The following is a 15,421-nucleotide window of genomic DNA, read 5'->3' on the forward strand; positions in this document are numbered from 1 at the left end:
CTAACGTGCTTACGTCATCATACGTAAGGACGTTTCAGTCAACAATATTATTTGTCGCCACCTAGTGGAATCTTTAATAAAAGAAACTGAGTGGATTGTAATAATAGTGAGTATAGAAACAAACAAGATGTATTGTAAGAGTCACTTTATTTTTCATTAATATTAAAGAAGTGAAGTTGCCTTTACATGCTTAAGCTGTTAATTTATCCATTGCATGGGTGGACCTTATCCTTATCAATCATTCAGACATTTGCCCCCCCTGAGAGATTTTGCAGGAGCCGCCACTGCAGTCAACCCATGGCACCTGGGTCTGTCACGTGACCTCCTCCTGCACCTAGCCTGGCACAGCAGCAGTCAACCCATGGCACCTGGGTCTGTCACGTGACCTACTGCACCTTACCTGGCACAGCAGCAGTAAACCCATGTCACGTGCGTCTGTCACGTGACCTCATGCACCTAGCCTGGCACAGCAGCAGTCAACCCATGGCACCTGGGTCTGTCACGTGACCTCCCCCTAAGCGGTGAATGGCGACTGCGACATTGCTGCCGCTGCTGCCGCTCCCGCTGCGAGGTTTGAGTCGAGGAGGCGATTTGCACGGCGACGTTGACTCAGCGTCGATTAGGGACGTTGGTTTGGCCGATCGCAGCTCCACGGCGATGGGAGGAGAAAACCAGAGAGCCTCTCGATCCCCCAGAGCCCCGCCCCTCCACTCCCCCACAGCCCCTCCCCTCAGCCCCCCACAGCCCCGCCCGTCCACTCCTACACAGCCCCTCCCCTCATTCCACCAGAGCCCCGCCCCTCTTTCCCCCACTGCCCCTCCCCTCAGTCGCCCCTCCCCTCAGTTCCCCCTCTATCCCCACTGCCACTCCTCTCAATCCCCCACAGCCCCTCCCCTCAGTCCCCCACAGCCCCTCACCTCAGTCCCCCACAGCCCCTCCCCTCAGTCCTCCACAGCCCCTCCCCTCAGTCCCCCACAACCCCTCCCCTCAGTCCCCCACAGCCCCTCCCCTCAGTCCCCCACAACCCCTCCCCTCAGTCCCCCACAACCCCTCCCCTCAGTCCCCCACAACCCCTCCCCTCAGTCCCCCACAGCCCCTCCCCTCAGTCCCCCACAACCCCTCCCCTTAGTCCCCCACAACCCCTCCCCTCAGTCCCCCACAGCCCCTCCCCTCAGTCCCCCACAGCCCCTCCCCTCAGTCCCCCACAGCCCCTCCCCTCAGTCCCCCACAGCCCCTCCCCTCATTCTCCCACAGCCCCTCCCCTCAGTCCCCCACAACCCGTCCCCTCATTACGTCACAGCCCCTCCCCTCTGTCCCCCGCTTCCCTATTGGACCACGCGTATTGAACCCTCGTGTTACGTCACTAACCGCCGACGTTCGCTTTCGGGGGAGCCATCTTGGCACGGGGTGAGTGACTTCATCGTGGTGGGGTGTGGTGGGAGTGGGGGGAGGGGTGACTCCGCTTCCAATCAGCGAGCGGCTGTGGGGGCGCGCGCTCGGGGTGGGAGGGGGTGGCGTCAGAGTCCCTTTAACATCACGAAGCCGGGTGGGCGCGCGGTGAACCCCCCCCCCACCCCCTACGTAAGATGGCGGCTTCTTGAGCTTCGCAACTCAGCACGGCAGCTCAAGGAGGATCTCTAGAGGAGGTGGGGGAGACGAGGTGGAGGAGGTGGAGGAAGGCGTAGGAGGTGGGAGAAGAGGAGGAGGTGGTGAGGAAAGGAGGAGGTGGTGAGGAAAGGAGGAGGAGGTGAGGTGAGGAGGTGTGAGACGAGGAGGGAGACGAGGAGGAGAGGCGATGTCGGGCCCAGCGGAAGCGGCTGCTGCAACAGCAGCAGAAGCAGGAGCAGCAGCAGCAACGGATGAGGAGGTGGAGGCGGCGAGACGAGGTGGAGGGGGTGGAGGAGGTGAAGAGGGAGCCGAGGGAGGAGGAGGAGCGGACCCCACGTTTGAGTGCAACATTTGCCTGGACGTGGCCAGGGATGCGGTGATCAGCCTCTGCGGACACCTGTTCTGGTACAGAGTAATCCCCTCGCAGAGTAACGGGGAGTGACATCCAGAGTAACCCCATGCAGAGTAATCCATTATCAGAGTAATCCCCTCACAGAGCAATCCCTCACCAGAGTAACGGAATGACATCCAAAGTAATTCCCTAGCGGAGTAATCCACTCAAATAGTAATCCCTCGCAGAGTAACGTTGAGTGACGTTCAGAGTAATTTATTAACAGACTAATCCCCTCAGAGTATTCCCTCGCCGAGTCACGGGGAGTGACAGCCACAGTAATCCCCTGCAGAGTAACCCCTTATCAGAGTAACCCCTTATCAGAGTAATCCCTCACAGAGTAATCTCCCACAGAGTAATCTCCCACAGAGTAATCTCCCACAGAGTAATCTCCCACAGAGTAATCTCCCACAGAGTAATCTCCCACAGAGTAATCTCCCACAGAGTAATCTCCCACAGAGTAATCTCCCACAGAGTAATCTCCCACAGAGTAATCTCCCACAGAGTAATCTCCCACAGAGTAATCTCCCACAGAGTAATCTCCCACAGAGTAATCCCCCTCAGAGTAATCCCCTATACAATAACTAACGGAGAGTGACATCTAGAATAATCCATCCAAAGTAATCCCTCTCTGAGTAACGGGGACTGACATCCACAGTAATCTCCCACAGAGTAATCCCCCACATAGTAATCTCTCAGAGTAATCCCACACATAGTAATCACCTCGCCCATCCACTCAGAGTAATCACCTCAGAGTAATCCCTCAGATAAATAGAGTCATGGGGAGTGACATCCAGAATAATATCTCACAGAGTAATCCTCCACGGAGTAATCCCTAGCAGAATAACCCCCCTCAGTAATCCCCCAGAGTGATACACTACTATACATTATACTACACACGGTACACTACACGTTATACTACTATACACTACACTACTATACACTACACTATACACTACACTATACACTACACTATACACTACACACTACTATACACTACACTTTATACTACTATACACCATACTAGAGGCCGACCGAAACTGAATTTCTGGTTTCGGCCGAAACCAGACCGAAAGTAAAAAATCGACTTTCGGCCGAAACCGAAGCCGAAACCGAAAGTTTAACTTCACTTTCGACCAAGACCGAAACAGAAAGGTGTATAACCGAAGGGACTTGGATTCACCACGGCCGGCCGCCTTTGTCTCCCCAGTGGCGATGTTGACACCACACCACTTACTCGTTTGAGGCTGAATCGCCCTAGAGGAGGCCCAGGGCCGGTTCAAATAATCGTCACCGGCCGTGAGCGGGAATCGAACTCGGGCCGCCGGGTTCGTAGCGCAGCGCGCGAATCGCTCCGCAGTCGCTGCCCCCCCCCCTGCTGACGTGTGTGTGTATGCAGCCTATCGCATAGGATTGCCTAGCGCCGACTGACCGGCTGATAGACTTAGCAGTAGCGTTATATTCTAAAAATAGATCTTTGGTTGACGACCAAAAGTCAACATCAGTTTCGGCCAAAACCGAAACCAGACCGAAAGTTTAAAATTGACTTTCGGCCGAACCCGAAAGTATGCCGAAAGTGGCCATTTGCCAACTTTCGGCGCTGAAACGAAAAAAAACTAATTTCGGTCGGCCTCTACACGATACACTGCGCTATACACTTCGAGTCTATGTGCAGTGTTGAGTCTATGGGCAGTGTTGAGTCTTTGGTGCAGTGTTGAGTCTATTGGCAGTTTCGATTTAAAGTTTTTGTGACTGCAGGGATTCATATTCTTGGTTCTTTCGGTAAAGTCATGTAAAAGGGAAAACAAACATAAAATAACATTTATAAAATAATCAAAATAAAACGTAATCAAATTAAGTTGTATTATGTTTTATTTATTATTATTTTATTATTTCCCTTCTATGGGCAGTGTTTAGTTGATGGGCAGTGTTGAATCTGTGGGCAGTGTTGAGTCAAACTTAGTGTAGAAACATCACCATGTTGATCTCCATTCATCAGTGGATAGACCATGACTTGTACTATCTTCCCCCCCCCCCCTTCGGATGCTGCCTGGGGATCCATCACAGCTGGCCCTGCCTCCATCAGGTGAGGGCAGGAGAGTGAGAGTGAGTGAGTAGATGAGTGGGTGTGTGGGTGAGTGGGTGATTGAGTGGGCAAAGTCCCATCGGTGAGCTCCTCTGGCAGGCAAGACTGCGTTGGCTGGGTCATGTAGCCCGCATGCCCAGCCACTGCATGCCTAAACAGCTTTTGTTCAGCCGGATCGAGGGGGCTAAACGGGTGCGGCACGGGCTAGAGAACAGATGGAGTGATGTGGTACAGGAGGACGTGGAGCTGAGTGGACTTGCCGATGACTGGTACCAGCGGTGTCAAGATCGGCCTCTGTGGGGGAGGCTCGTGAAGGACGCTACTGGGCAGTTGGAGGCAGTCGCCCTCCAACAACAACGGAGGGCGGAGGAGCGACGCTCACAACAACGAGAGGAGCGCCGGGTGGCTAAAGCACAGCAAGTTGGCACAGTAGGGGGCACAAGTGGTGCATCAGCCAGTTATCTCGGTCATCTCAGTCAGTCGACCCGTGGCACCTGGGTCTGCCCCGTGACCTGCCAGTGGGCGTTCGACACTTCATGTGGCCTCAAGGTGCACATGGCCTGGCACAAGCATCGTGGTGACGTCACCGCCACTTAGTGGCAAATGGCGGTTGTTGTTGTGTGACTATATGCGAGTCTATATGTGAGTCTGTGTGTGAGTCTATATGTAAGTTTAAATGTGAGTCTGTGTGTGTGTGTAAGTCTGTGTGAGTTTATATGTGAGTGTGTGTGTAAGTCTGTGTGTGAGTTTATATGTGAGTGTGTGTGTAAGTCTGTGTGTAAGTTTATATGTGAGTGTGTCTCTGTGAGAGTGTGTGTGAGTTTATATGTGAGTGTGTGTGTAAGTCTGTGTGCGAGTTTATATATGAGTGTGTGTGTAAGTCTGTGTGTGTGTAAGTCTGTGTGTGAGTTTATATGTGAGTCTGTGTGTGTCTCTGTGTGAGTAGTGGCTGGAGACGCGCCCTAGCAGGCAGATGTGCCCGGTGTGCAAGGCTGGCATCAGTCGAGACAAAGTGATCCCTCTCTACGGACGAGGGAGCGCCAACCAGCAGGACCCCAGGTTCACAGTCACCACCACCACCACTAAAACCACAACCACTATAACCACCACCACCACTAAAACCACAACCACCACTATAACCACCACCACTATAACCACCACCACTATAACCACCACCACTATAACCACCACCACTAAAGCCACCACCACTATAACCACCACCACTATAACCACCACCACTATAACCACTACCACTATAACCACCACCACTAAAACCACAACCACCACTATAACTACCACCACTATAACCACCACCACTATAACCACCACCACTAAAACCACCACCACTATAACCACCACCACTATAACCACCACCACTATAACCACCACCACTATAACCACCACCACTAAAACCACAACCACTATAACCACCACCACTAAAACCACAACCACTATAACCACCACGACTATAACCACCACCACTATAACCACCACCACTATAACCACCACCATTATAACCACCACGACTATAACCACAACCACTATAACCACCACCACTAAAACCACAACCACCACTATAACCACCACCACTATAACCACCACCACTATAACCACCACCACTATAACCACCACCACTATAACCACTACCTCTATAACCACCACAACTATAACCACCACCACTATAACCACCACTACTATAACCACCACTACTATAACCACCACCATTATAACCACCACCACCACTAAAACCACAACCACCACTATAACCACCACCACTATAGCCACTACCTCTATAACCACCACCACTATAACCACCACCACTAAAACCACCACCACTATAACCACCACCACTATAACCACCACCACTATAACCACTACCACTATAACCACCACCACTAAAACCACAACCACTATAACCACCACCACTAAAACCACAACCACCACTATAACCACCACCACTATAAACACCACCACTAAAACCACCACCACTATAACCACCACCACTATAACCACCACCACTATAACCACCACCACTATAACCACCACCACTATAACCACCACCACTAAAACCACAACCACTATAACCACCACCACTAAAACCACAACCACTATAACCACCACGACTATAACCACCACCACTATAACCACCACCACTATAACCACCACCATTATAACCACCACGACTATAACCACAACCACTATAACCACCACCACTAAAACCACAACCACCACTATAACCACCACCACTATAACCACCACCACTATAACCACCACCACTATAACCACCACCACTATAACCACTACCTCTATAACCACCACAACTATAACCACCACCACTATAACCACCACTACTATAACCACCACTACTATAACCACCACCATTATAACCACCACCACCACTAAAACCACAACCACCACTATAACCACCACCACTATAGCCACTACCTCTATAACCACCACCACCACTATAACCACCACCACTAAAACCACCACCACTAAAACCACCACCACTATAACCACCACCACTATAACCACCACCACTATAACCACCACCACTAAAACCACAACCACTATAACCACCACCACTAAAACCACAACCACCACTATAACCACCACCACTATAACCACCACCACTATAACCACCACCACTAAAACCACCACCACTATAACCACCACCACTATAACCACCACCACTATAACCACCACCACTATAACCACCACCACTAAAACCACAACCACTATAACCACCACCACTATAACCACCACGACTATAACCACCACCACTATAACCACCACCACTATAACCACCACCATTATAACCACCACGACTATAACCACAACCACTATAACCACCACCACTAAAACCACAACCACCACTAAAACCACAACCACCACTATAACCACCACCACTATAACCACCACCACTATAACCACCACCACTATAACCACCACCACTATAACCACTACCTCTATAACCACCACAACTATAACCACCACCACTATAACCACCACTACTATAACCACCACTACTATAACCACCACCATTATAACCACCACCACCACTAAAACCACAACCACCACTATAACCACCACCACTATAGCCACTACCTCTATAACCACCACCACTATAACCACCACCACTATAACCACCAAAACAGACCTCCATATAATCTGTAACAGACTATTGGGGCAAGTGCTGTTAGCCAACACCTATAAAGGCCGGCATTGCACACGAGGGGGTGGGTGGCCAGCACCGCCCCCAGCCGCCTTTGTCTCCCCAGTGGCGATGTTTACAAACAGCATCCATGTACTCATTTGAGGCTTAATCGACCTAAAAGAGTCCCAGGACCAGTTCAAATAATCATTGCTGGTGTAGAGGAGTTGTGTGAGGAACCTTGAGCGGGCGAACAGAGGGGGGTGCGAGCGAGTTGCCAGTTAGGGATCACGTCGTGTCACCGGTGGTGTTTCAGTTTAAGTTTTCAGTTTCATTGATTTGGTATAGCCCTGTGAGCCATTCGGCTCTTGAGTCGGGTGCAACCGCAACAAACAAAAAACAAACCATGAAGAAGAAAACATCTTAAAGTGACTATGTGACTATGTGCAAACAGAAAATCCAAGAAAAGACGGCAAAATATTGCAGAAAAAGCACCGTACACCAACGCTGTGTGCAAAAATCCCAGTGGGATGCAAGTCAAACAACAACAACCGCAAGACAACTTAGATTAAGGCCATCAGTCTAACGCCGTACTACAACAAACAAACATGGCCAAACCAAAAAAGCGTTTTCGAAATCACCAAAATAAAGCCATTAAAGCAATGTAACGGTGATCATAGGAACTGTGACCGAATTTTCACAATAAACGACAAGGATCGGCTGCAAGGGGTCTGCCCCCTCGTCGCCAGGCGGCGTTGGATGAGCCCCCGCTCCGGGCAGACAAGTGCGAGAGCCAAGGGAATAGCTGAGAGTAGCGTCCCGAACATTCAGTAAGGAATCATCTTCTTGGTTCTTTCGGTAAAGTCACGTAGAAGGGAAATAATAAAATAATAAAAATAAAACGTTATAAAATACAATTCTCACGACGTTTCGGCCGCAACGCAAGCAGCCGTCCTCAGGTGAAGAACAGGTCTGTTGGCAATACAGCGTCTGAATGAACACCACCAGGCTTGGCAGCATATATTTAAGCTGGGTTAGAGGAGGAGGGCACCTTGACAAAGGAATTTGCATGTCAGCAGAGGAATTTAGCAAATTTATGGAAAATGCAGATATGGGATTAGTCACTACTTGTGGAATGTGTAGGAGGTGGGGGGGGGTCTCAAAAAAAAAATTCAGTAAGGAATGAGCAAGTAACTGTAAGATAGGAGGAGAGCGGCCTCCTCGACGAGGGCACGGGAGTGGCTATGTTAATGTGAGGGATTAGCGTTCATGCTGATTAGCATTCATGCTGATTAGCATTTATGCTAATCCATCACTAGCCCCGGCCACTTCTGTACAGAGGTCGCAACTGGGTACCCGATACCCGTACCCTACCCGATACCCGGCTACCCGTACCCGGCCGGGTATGGGTACGGGTAGCCGTTTGCGACCCTGGTGCGGCCGGGTACGGGTACGGGTAGGCCGTGAGTCACTGGTGAGTAACCATTTGTCACTCATTTCGGGTAGGGTACAGGTAGGGAACGGGTACCCATTTGCGACCCTGGTGCGGCTGGGTACGGGTAAGGAATCAAAACCCGTTTGCGAACTCTGCTTCTGTATGACCCTTGAGCTACACCCATTTCAAACATTTTAAAACAGTCTGCCTCGGCAGCAGACCGCGCCTTCCCACCTGATGACGGACGCTTGCGTTGCGCCCGCAAACGTCGTGATTTATTTTATTTTCTACCTACGTGACCGAAAGAACCAAAGAGTATGGATCCCTGCAGTCACGGAAGCTTCAAATCTAGATATGCAGTAAGGATGGGCCGAGGGAGAGGCTTCCCGAGTGAGACATCCAGTCAGGACCAGACAATGTTCAGTGTCCGGGGTAAAGGACCCGATAGAGAGCACCGCCCTCTGGGGTGAGTTGAGGGTGTTGTGTGCAACAGCGTTAATGAACGGCAACAGCCCTTGCAGCTTCCTCGTATCCGCGTGGTTCTGCTGCACAACGCTGTCGTTGGCCGTGAGCGGGAGTGGAACTCGGGTCGCCGGGTTCATAGCGCAGCATGCTAACCACTCTGCTACCGCTCCCCATACTATCACAACCACCACCACTAGAATCACCGCCACAACCACCGCCACTGTAACCACCACCACAACCACCACCACTATAGCCACCACAACCACCACTATAACCACCACCATAACCACCTCCACCACTATGGCCGCTATAACCATCACCACTATAACCACAACCACCACAACTATTACCATTATAACCACCTCCACCACCACATACCATTACCACTATAACCACCACCACTGAGTGGGTGAGTCGAGTGGGTGAGTCGAGTGGTGAGTGAGTGGTGAGTGAGAGGTGAGTGAGAGGTGAGTGAGTGGTGAGTGAGCGGTGTGTGAGCGGTGTGTGAGCGGTGTGTGAGCGGTGAGTGAGTGGTGAGCGGTGTGTGAGTGGTGAGTGAGTGGTGAGCGGTGTCGTTTGCTCTGCAGAGAGAAAACTCCGCCCAGACCCCAGGGACAGCGCCCAGAACCAGAAGCACGAGGGGTGAGACACCCTCACACTCACCATCACACACCATCACACACCATCACCATCACTCGCCCTCACTCACCCACCCTCACCATCACTCACCCTCTCACTCACCCACCCTCACCCTCACTCACCCTCACTCACCCACCCTTACCATCACTCACCATCACACACTCACTCGCCCTCACTCACCCACCCTTACCATCACTCACCATCACTCACCCACCCTCACTCACCCACCATTACCATCACTCACCATCACACACTCACTCGCCCTCACTCACCCACCCTTACCATCACTCACCCTCACTCACCCACTCACCCTCACTCACCCTCACTCACCCTCACTCATCCACACTCTCTACAGGTCTCTGTGAGTATGTAGAATCGTGTGTTTTAGACTATTTGGCTGCTGCCATGAATCTCCACGTGATGGTGATGATGATGATAGCCACTTGGTTAAACTGCTGCTATCATTTGTGATGGGCGGGTAGCTTCTGAATAAGTCAAAAAAATATTTTTTTTAAACACGCTTTTATGGAATGTACTGTAGTAATGGCAGAACTCCACGACTCCAGGAAGTGGCCCCGAAGTTTGCCATAACGTAAGGGACCGTGGCCAATTACAGCCAACGTCAGTTGACCGTGGACAATTAGACCCAAGCCAAAACATAACATATAAAAAAGATTGTTTAAAAATATGTATTTTATATTTTTTATGATAGAATATAGTTTTGTCATCAGTATGACATAAGTATACCAAGTTTGCAGTCGATACCACATTGGGAAGCGGGTTCAAATTGAGTTACAAGATTTCAGGATATGACAACAACAACGACAACAGGCAGAGTGAGTTAAAAGAAAGCGTGTTAAAAGATTGTTTAAAAATATATTCTTTATTTTTTATGATAGAATATAGTATTGTCATCAGTATGACATAAGTATACCAAGTTTGCAGTCAATACCACATTGGGAAGTGGGTTAAAATTGAGTTACAAGGTTTGAGGATACAACAACGACAACAGGCAGAGTGAGTTAAAAGAAAGTGCATAGTACAAAGAGCCACCCAGCAGTTCAGAGGGGTGTTACATCCGGCAACATGAAACTAGTTGAGTTTGAGTATGGGTCTCTGTATGAACGTGGGTCTCTGTGGGTATGTAGAATGGTGCGTTTGGAGTGTTTGCTGGCTGCTATAAATGTCCACGCGATGATGATGATTTCAGCGACTGAACACGAGCTACGTAGCATCTTAGCGGGGCCTTTCACCTGGCGAAATTAATAAGTAGTTTAAAATCTCTCCCCCCCCCCCCCCCCGCCGGCTCCTTCCCAGGGGTTCCAAGGGTTCGGCTTTGGGGACGGAGGGCTTCAGATGTCATTTGGCATCGGCGCTTTCCCCTTCGGCTTCATCGCCACGGCCTTCAACATCAACGACGGACGGCCGCCCCCAGGTAACACACTCACTCACACACACAGCCACAGGCAAAGATCCCCCAGGTAGCACACTCATACAGCCACAGGCAAAGATACCCCAGGTAACACACTCACTCACACACAGCCACAGGCAAAGATGCCCCAGGTAACAACAACAACAACAACCGCCATTCGCCACTAAGTGGCGGTGACGTCACCACGACGCTTGTGCCAGGCCATGTGCACCCTGAGGCCACGTGAAGTGTCGAACGCCCGCTGGCAGGAGGTCACGGGGCAGACCCAGGTGCCACGGGTCGACTGACCGAGATGACCGAGATGACTGGCTGATGCACCACCTGTGCCCCCTACTGTGCCAACTTGCTGTGCTTTAGCCACCCGGCGCTCCGCTCGTTGTTGTGAGCGTCGCTCCTCCGCCCTCCGTTGTTGTTGGAGGGCGACTGCCTCCAACTGCCCAGTAGCGTCCTTCACGAGCCTCCTCCACTGAGGCCGATCTTGACACCGCTGGTACCAGTCATCGGCAAGTCCACTCAGCTCCACGTCCTCCTGTACCACATCACTCCATCTCTTCTCTAGCCCGTGCCGCGCCCGTTTAGCCCCCTCGATCCGGCCGAACAAAAGCTGTTTAGGCATGCGGTGGCTGGGCATGCGGGCTACATGACCCAGCCAACGCAGCCTTGCCTGCCGGAGGAGCTCACTGATGGGACTTTGCCCAGATCTTTCAAGGACTTGTGAGCTCCTCACACAATCAAGCCTGGTTAAACCCAGGATGGATCGTAGGCAGGCCAGCCTAAATGTTTCCAACCGGCGAAGATGCTCCACTAGGGGGGTCCACGTTTCGCAAGCGTAGAGAAGGGAGGGAATGACCGTGGCCGAGAAGACCTGAAGCTTCGTGCGGAGCGACAGACCAGGTAGCTTCCACACAGCGTTACGCAACCGATGAAAATATATTGCCGCTCGACTGATTCGGAGTGAGACCTCTGCTGATAAACTGGAGCCGGTCATAAGCACACTGCCCAGGTATGGGAAACTCTCCACTCTCTCCACAACTGCCCCATCACCGATTGGGAGTTGTGGGGGTGGAGTGCCCGATGGTACAAAATACCCAGGCAGGTGCTTAGTTTTTGTGGGGCTGATGGTAAGGCCCCACCTCTTAGTGGCACGCTCCAGTCTCAGCAGCAGCGTCTCCAACTCCTCTTCTGAATGAGCAGCTATTACCAAATCATCAGCATACATAACGTGGTTGACCAATAGGGAGCCATCCCTTGATCGCACCCGGGCGTCGATCAGCCTCCCATTATATCTGTACCAAATGGTAATTCCCCCGGTACAGCTATTGAAGGCTTCACGAACTACGCAGTCGAAATAGATGTTAAATAATGTGGGAGCCAGAGGACATCCCTGTCGCACCCCAAGGTGTACAGGGAAAGGCTCCGACTCCCGGCCACGTAGTTTTACCCGGGCCCGCTCACCATCATGAAGGTCCTGAATGATCGTGAGCAGAGGGTCAGGGACTCCGAAAGCACGAAGAACAACCCAGAGCCCAGTCCTACTGATGGTATCATAGGCCTTGACCAGGTCAATAAAGCAGAGATGTAGGTCTTTTTGGAATTCCCTACACCTCTGCTGAAGCAGACGGACAGAAAATATGGCATTTGTGCAGGACCGCCCTTTCCTGAAACCGCATTGGGGCTCCGCAAGCCTCTCCTCAGCGTGCCTAGCAAGGCGATGTTGAATAATCCTTGCCAGGACCTTACCCGGCACACTGAGGAGTGAGATGCCCCTGTAGTTGTTACAGTCGGTACGGTCCCCCTTCTTAAAGAGGGGGACCACCAGGGCATCCTTCCAGTCCTGCGGAACCCGTCCAGTGGTCCAGACTGTTGTTATGATGTCATATAGGGCAGTCTGTGCACAAACGCCACCCTCCCTCAGCATTTCGCTTGGGAGATCATCTCTGCCCGGTGCCTTCCCTGGTCTCAGACTCCGGATCGCCCTCAGTACTTCCTCAACAGCTGGCACCTCAGCCAGCCACTCACAGGGGGTGACCTCTTCCAATATTTGAGGCACCGCAGCCTCAGCAGGGTTATCCCCACTTTGTGCCATGATGTTTTCCTGGCTGAGAGATTTTCCCTCCCCCAGGACCTCACAGAAATGCTCAGCAAATCTGCAAACCTGTTCCTGGGGGTCGGAGATTGGATCACCGTTTTTTCCTCTAATGATGGTAATAGGTGTGGCGCTGCAGGTTACTTTTTTGATGGAGTTAAATAGTGATTTGTGATCGCGGGCCACTGAGGCAGACTCCATCTCCTCAGCAACCCGCGACCACCACCCATCCTTACAGCGCCTTACGGCTCTCCGAACCTCCGAGCGAAGGCTGCGGTAAACCTCCTCATTCTCTGACGTGGGATGCTGTAGGCGATGAGAGTGGGCCTGTCGCTTTTTCTCAATTAACCTGAACACCTCCTCCGTCAGCCAGGGTTTCTGGGGAGGTCTGGACCGTGTACCCAAAGCAGCCATTGCAGCTGCATGAGTCACAGTCTTAAACCTCGCCCATTTACCCTCGACATCAGGTGGAGTGGGGGACGATGCCAACCCCAGCTGCAAGCAATGATGAAATTCTCGCTTGCAACTTTCATCAGCTAGCTGAGACCAGGCCACTTTTGGTTGGAATGGGGTCCTGGGTGTACACCCACCACCGGAGTGGAAGAATGGCAGGCGCATCTTACAGATGACTAGTCGATGGTCAGAGGTCAGATCAGCTCCACGGTAGGTCCTGGTGTCAAGGACATGGGCTCGCATCCGCTGGTCCGTCACTATGTAGTCCAGCAGATGTTCTTGCTTGGACCCGGCATGTATCCATGATGTTGTGTGGATGCGCCGATGCCGGAAGAGCGTGTTGGTAATTACAAGCCCATGGGCTGCACAAAAATCTAGCAGCCTCCTACCGTTATTATTGAGCTGATCTGGCCCATGCCTTCCAATCACTCCAGACCAGGTGCCAGCATCTTGACCAACTCGGGCATTGAAGTCACCCAACAAGATGACTCTGTCCCGAGTGGCCACTTTAGCCAGCACCTGTGACAGGAGGTCATAGAAAGCGTCTGACTCATCGGCTTTGCCTGCATCCCTCCACGGATGTTCGTCTTCAGTGGGGGCATAAGTAACCACGACCACCACTCCTCGCCTCTGGTTGATGGGAAGGCGAGCCCAAAGTATCCTGGGGCTTACAGCTTCCCACACCTCACCGCCACGCTCCCACGCCCCCTTCATTCTTTTGTTCAGAAGAAGAGCCACACCCTGTTGTTTGGCAGTCTCCTGCCCCGAGTAGAGGACTGTCCACCCCTCATGGTGGCAGGAGCCAGAACCGGTCCACCGGACCTCCTGAATGCCACAGAGATCCAGGCGGTACCGGTCCAGCTCCCGACAGAGGAGTGGCAGCCTCTCCTCCGCAGTGAGCGTTCGAACATTCCACGTGGCCATCCGCAATGGTTTTTCGTTGTTTCTGGAGGAGCCCCGACGGTGAAAATTCAATCTCCTGGCTCCGCCAAATGGGGTTTGGCCAGGAGACATCATAAAAGCCTGACCCCCCCGGGGCCTCCGGCACAAGCTTATTAATTACAGGTTTATGTTTAATTCGTAGTTTAGTGGTGGTTAATTGAAGGTGGAGGGGTTACCAGCCCCTCGCACCCGTCCAGAGCCCCCGTTTAGCCACTGTGGTGGTCACAGACGCCATGAGGGGAGAGGCCAATGGGCATTGGCCCTCCCCCCACAGCACTGCCCACGACAGTGTTGCCCGTCCGGCACCGCGAGGAGGTAGGAGGTTGTTTTGCCCAGGTAACACTCACACACACACAGCCACAGGCAAAGACCCCCAGGTAACACTCACACACACACAGCCACAGGCAAAGATACCCCAGGTAACACACTCACACACAGCCACAGGCAAAGATGCCCCAGGTAACACACTCACACAGCCACAGGCAAAGACGCCCCAGGTAGCACACTCACTCACACACAGCCACAGACAAAGATCACCCAGGTAACACACTCACTCACACACAGCCACAGACAAAGATCCCCCAGGTAACACACTCACTCACACACAGCCACAGGCAAAGATACCCCAGGTAACACACTCACTCACACACAGCCACAGACAAAGATCCCCCAGGTAACACACTCACTCACACACAGCCACAGGCAAAGATACCCCAGGTAACACACTCAC

At 52.0% G+C, this 15,421-nt stretch overlaps 1 protein-coding gene across 2 annotated transcripts in view; it reads left to right on the forward strand.

The window, feature by feature from the left end:
- Positions 1–1,530: 1,530 nt before the first annotated feature.
- Positions 1,531–15,421, forward strand: part of RNF185 (ring finger protein 185) — a 30,561-nt gene continuing 16,670 nt past the window's right edge. The window contains exons 1-5 of one of the 2 annotated variants that reach the window (XM_078883479.1): positions 1,531–2,013; positions 4,067–4,085; positions 5,032–5,144; positions 9,727–9,781; positions 11,096–11,213. In XM_078883479.1, coding sequence (XP_078739605.1) covers positions 1,796–2,013; positions 4,067–4,085; positions 5,032–5,144; positions 9,727–9,781; positions 11,096–11,213 — 523 coding nt within the window. In that variant the 5' untranslated portion in view covers positions 1,531–1,795. The remainder of the gene's footprint in view (positions 2,014–4,066; positions 4,086–5,031; positions 5,145–9,726; positions 9,782–11,095; positions 11,214–15,421) is intronic. The other variant, XM_078883478.1, reaches the window with a different exon arrangement.

Source organism: Lampetra fluviatilis, chromosome 71 (genome assembly GCF_964198595.1).
Source record: "Lampetra fluviatilis chromosome 71, kcLamFluv1.1, whole genome shotgun sequence".
NCBI lineage: Eukaryota > Metazoa > Chordata > Hyperoartia > Petromyzontiformes > Petromyzontidae > Lampetra > Lampetra fluviatilis.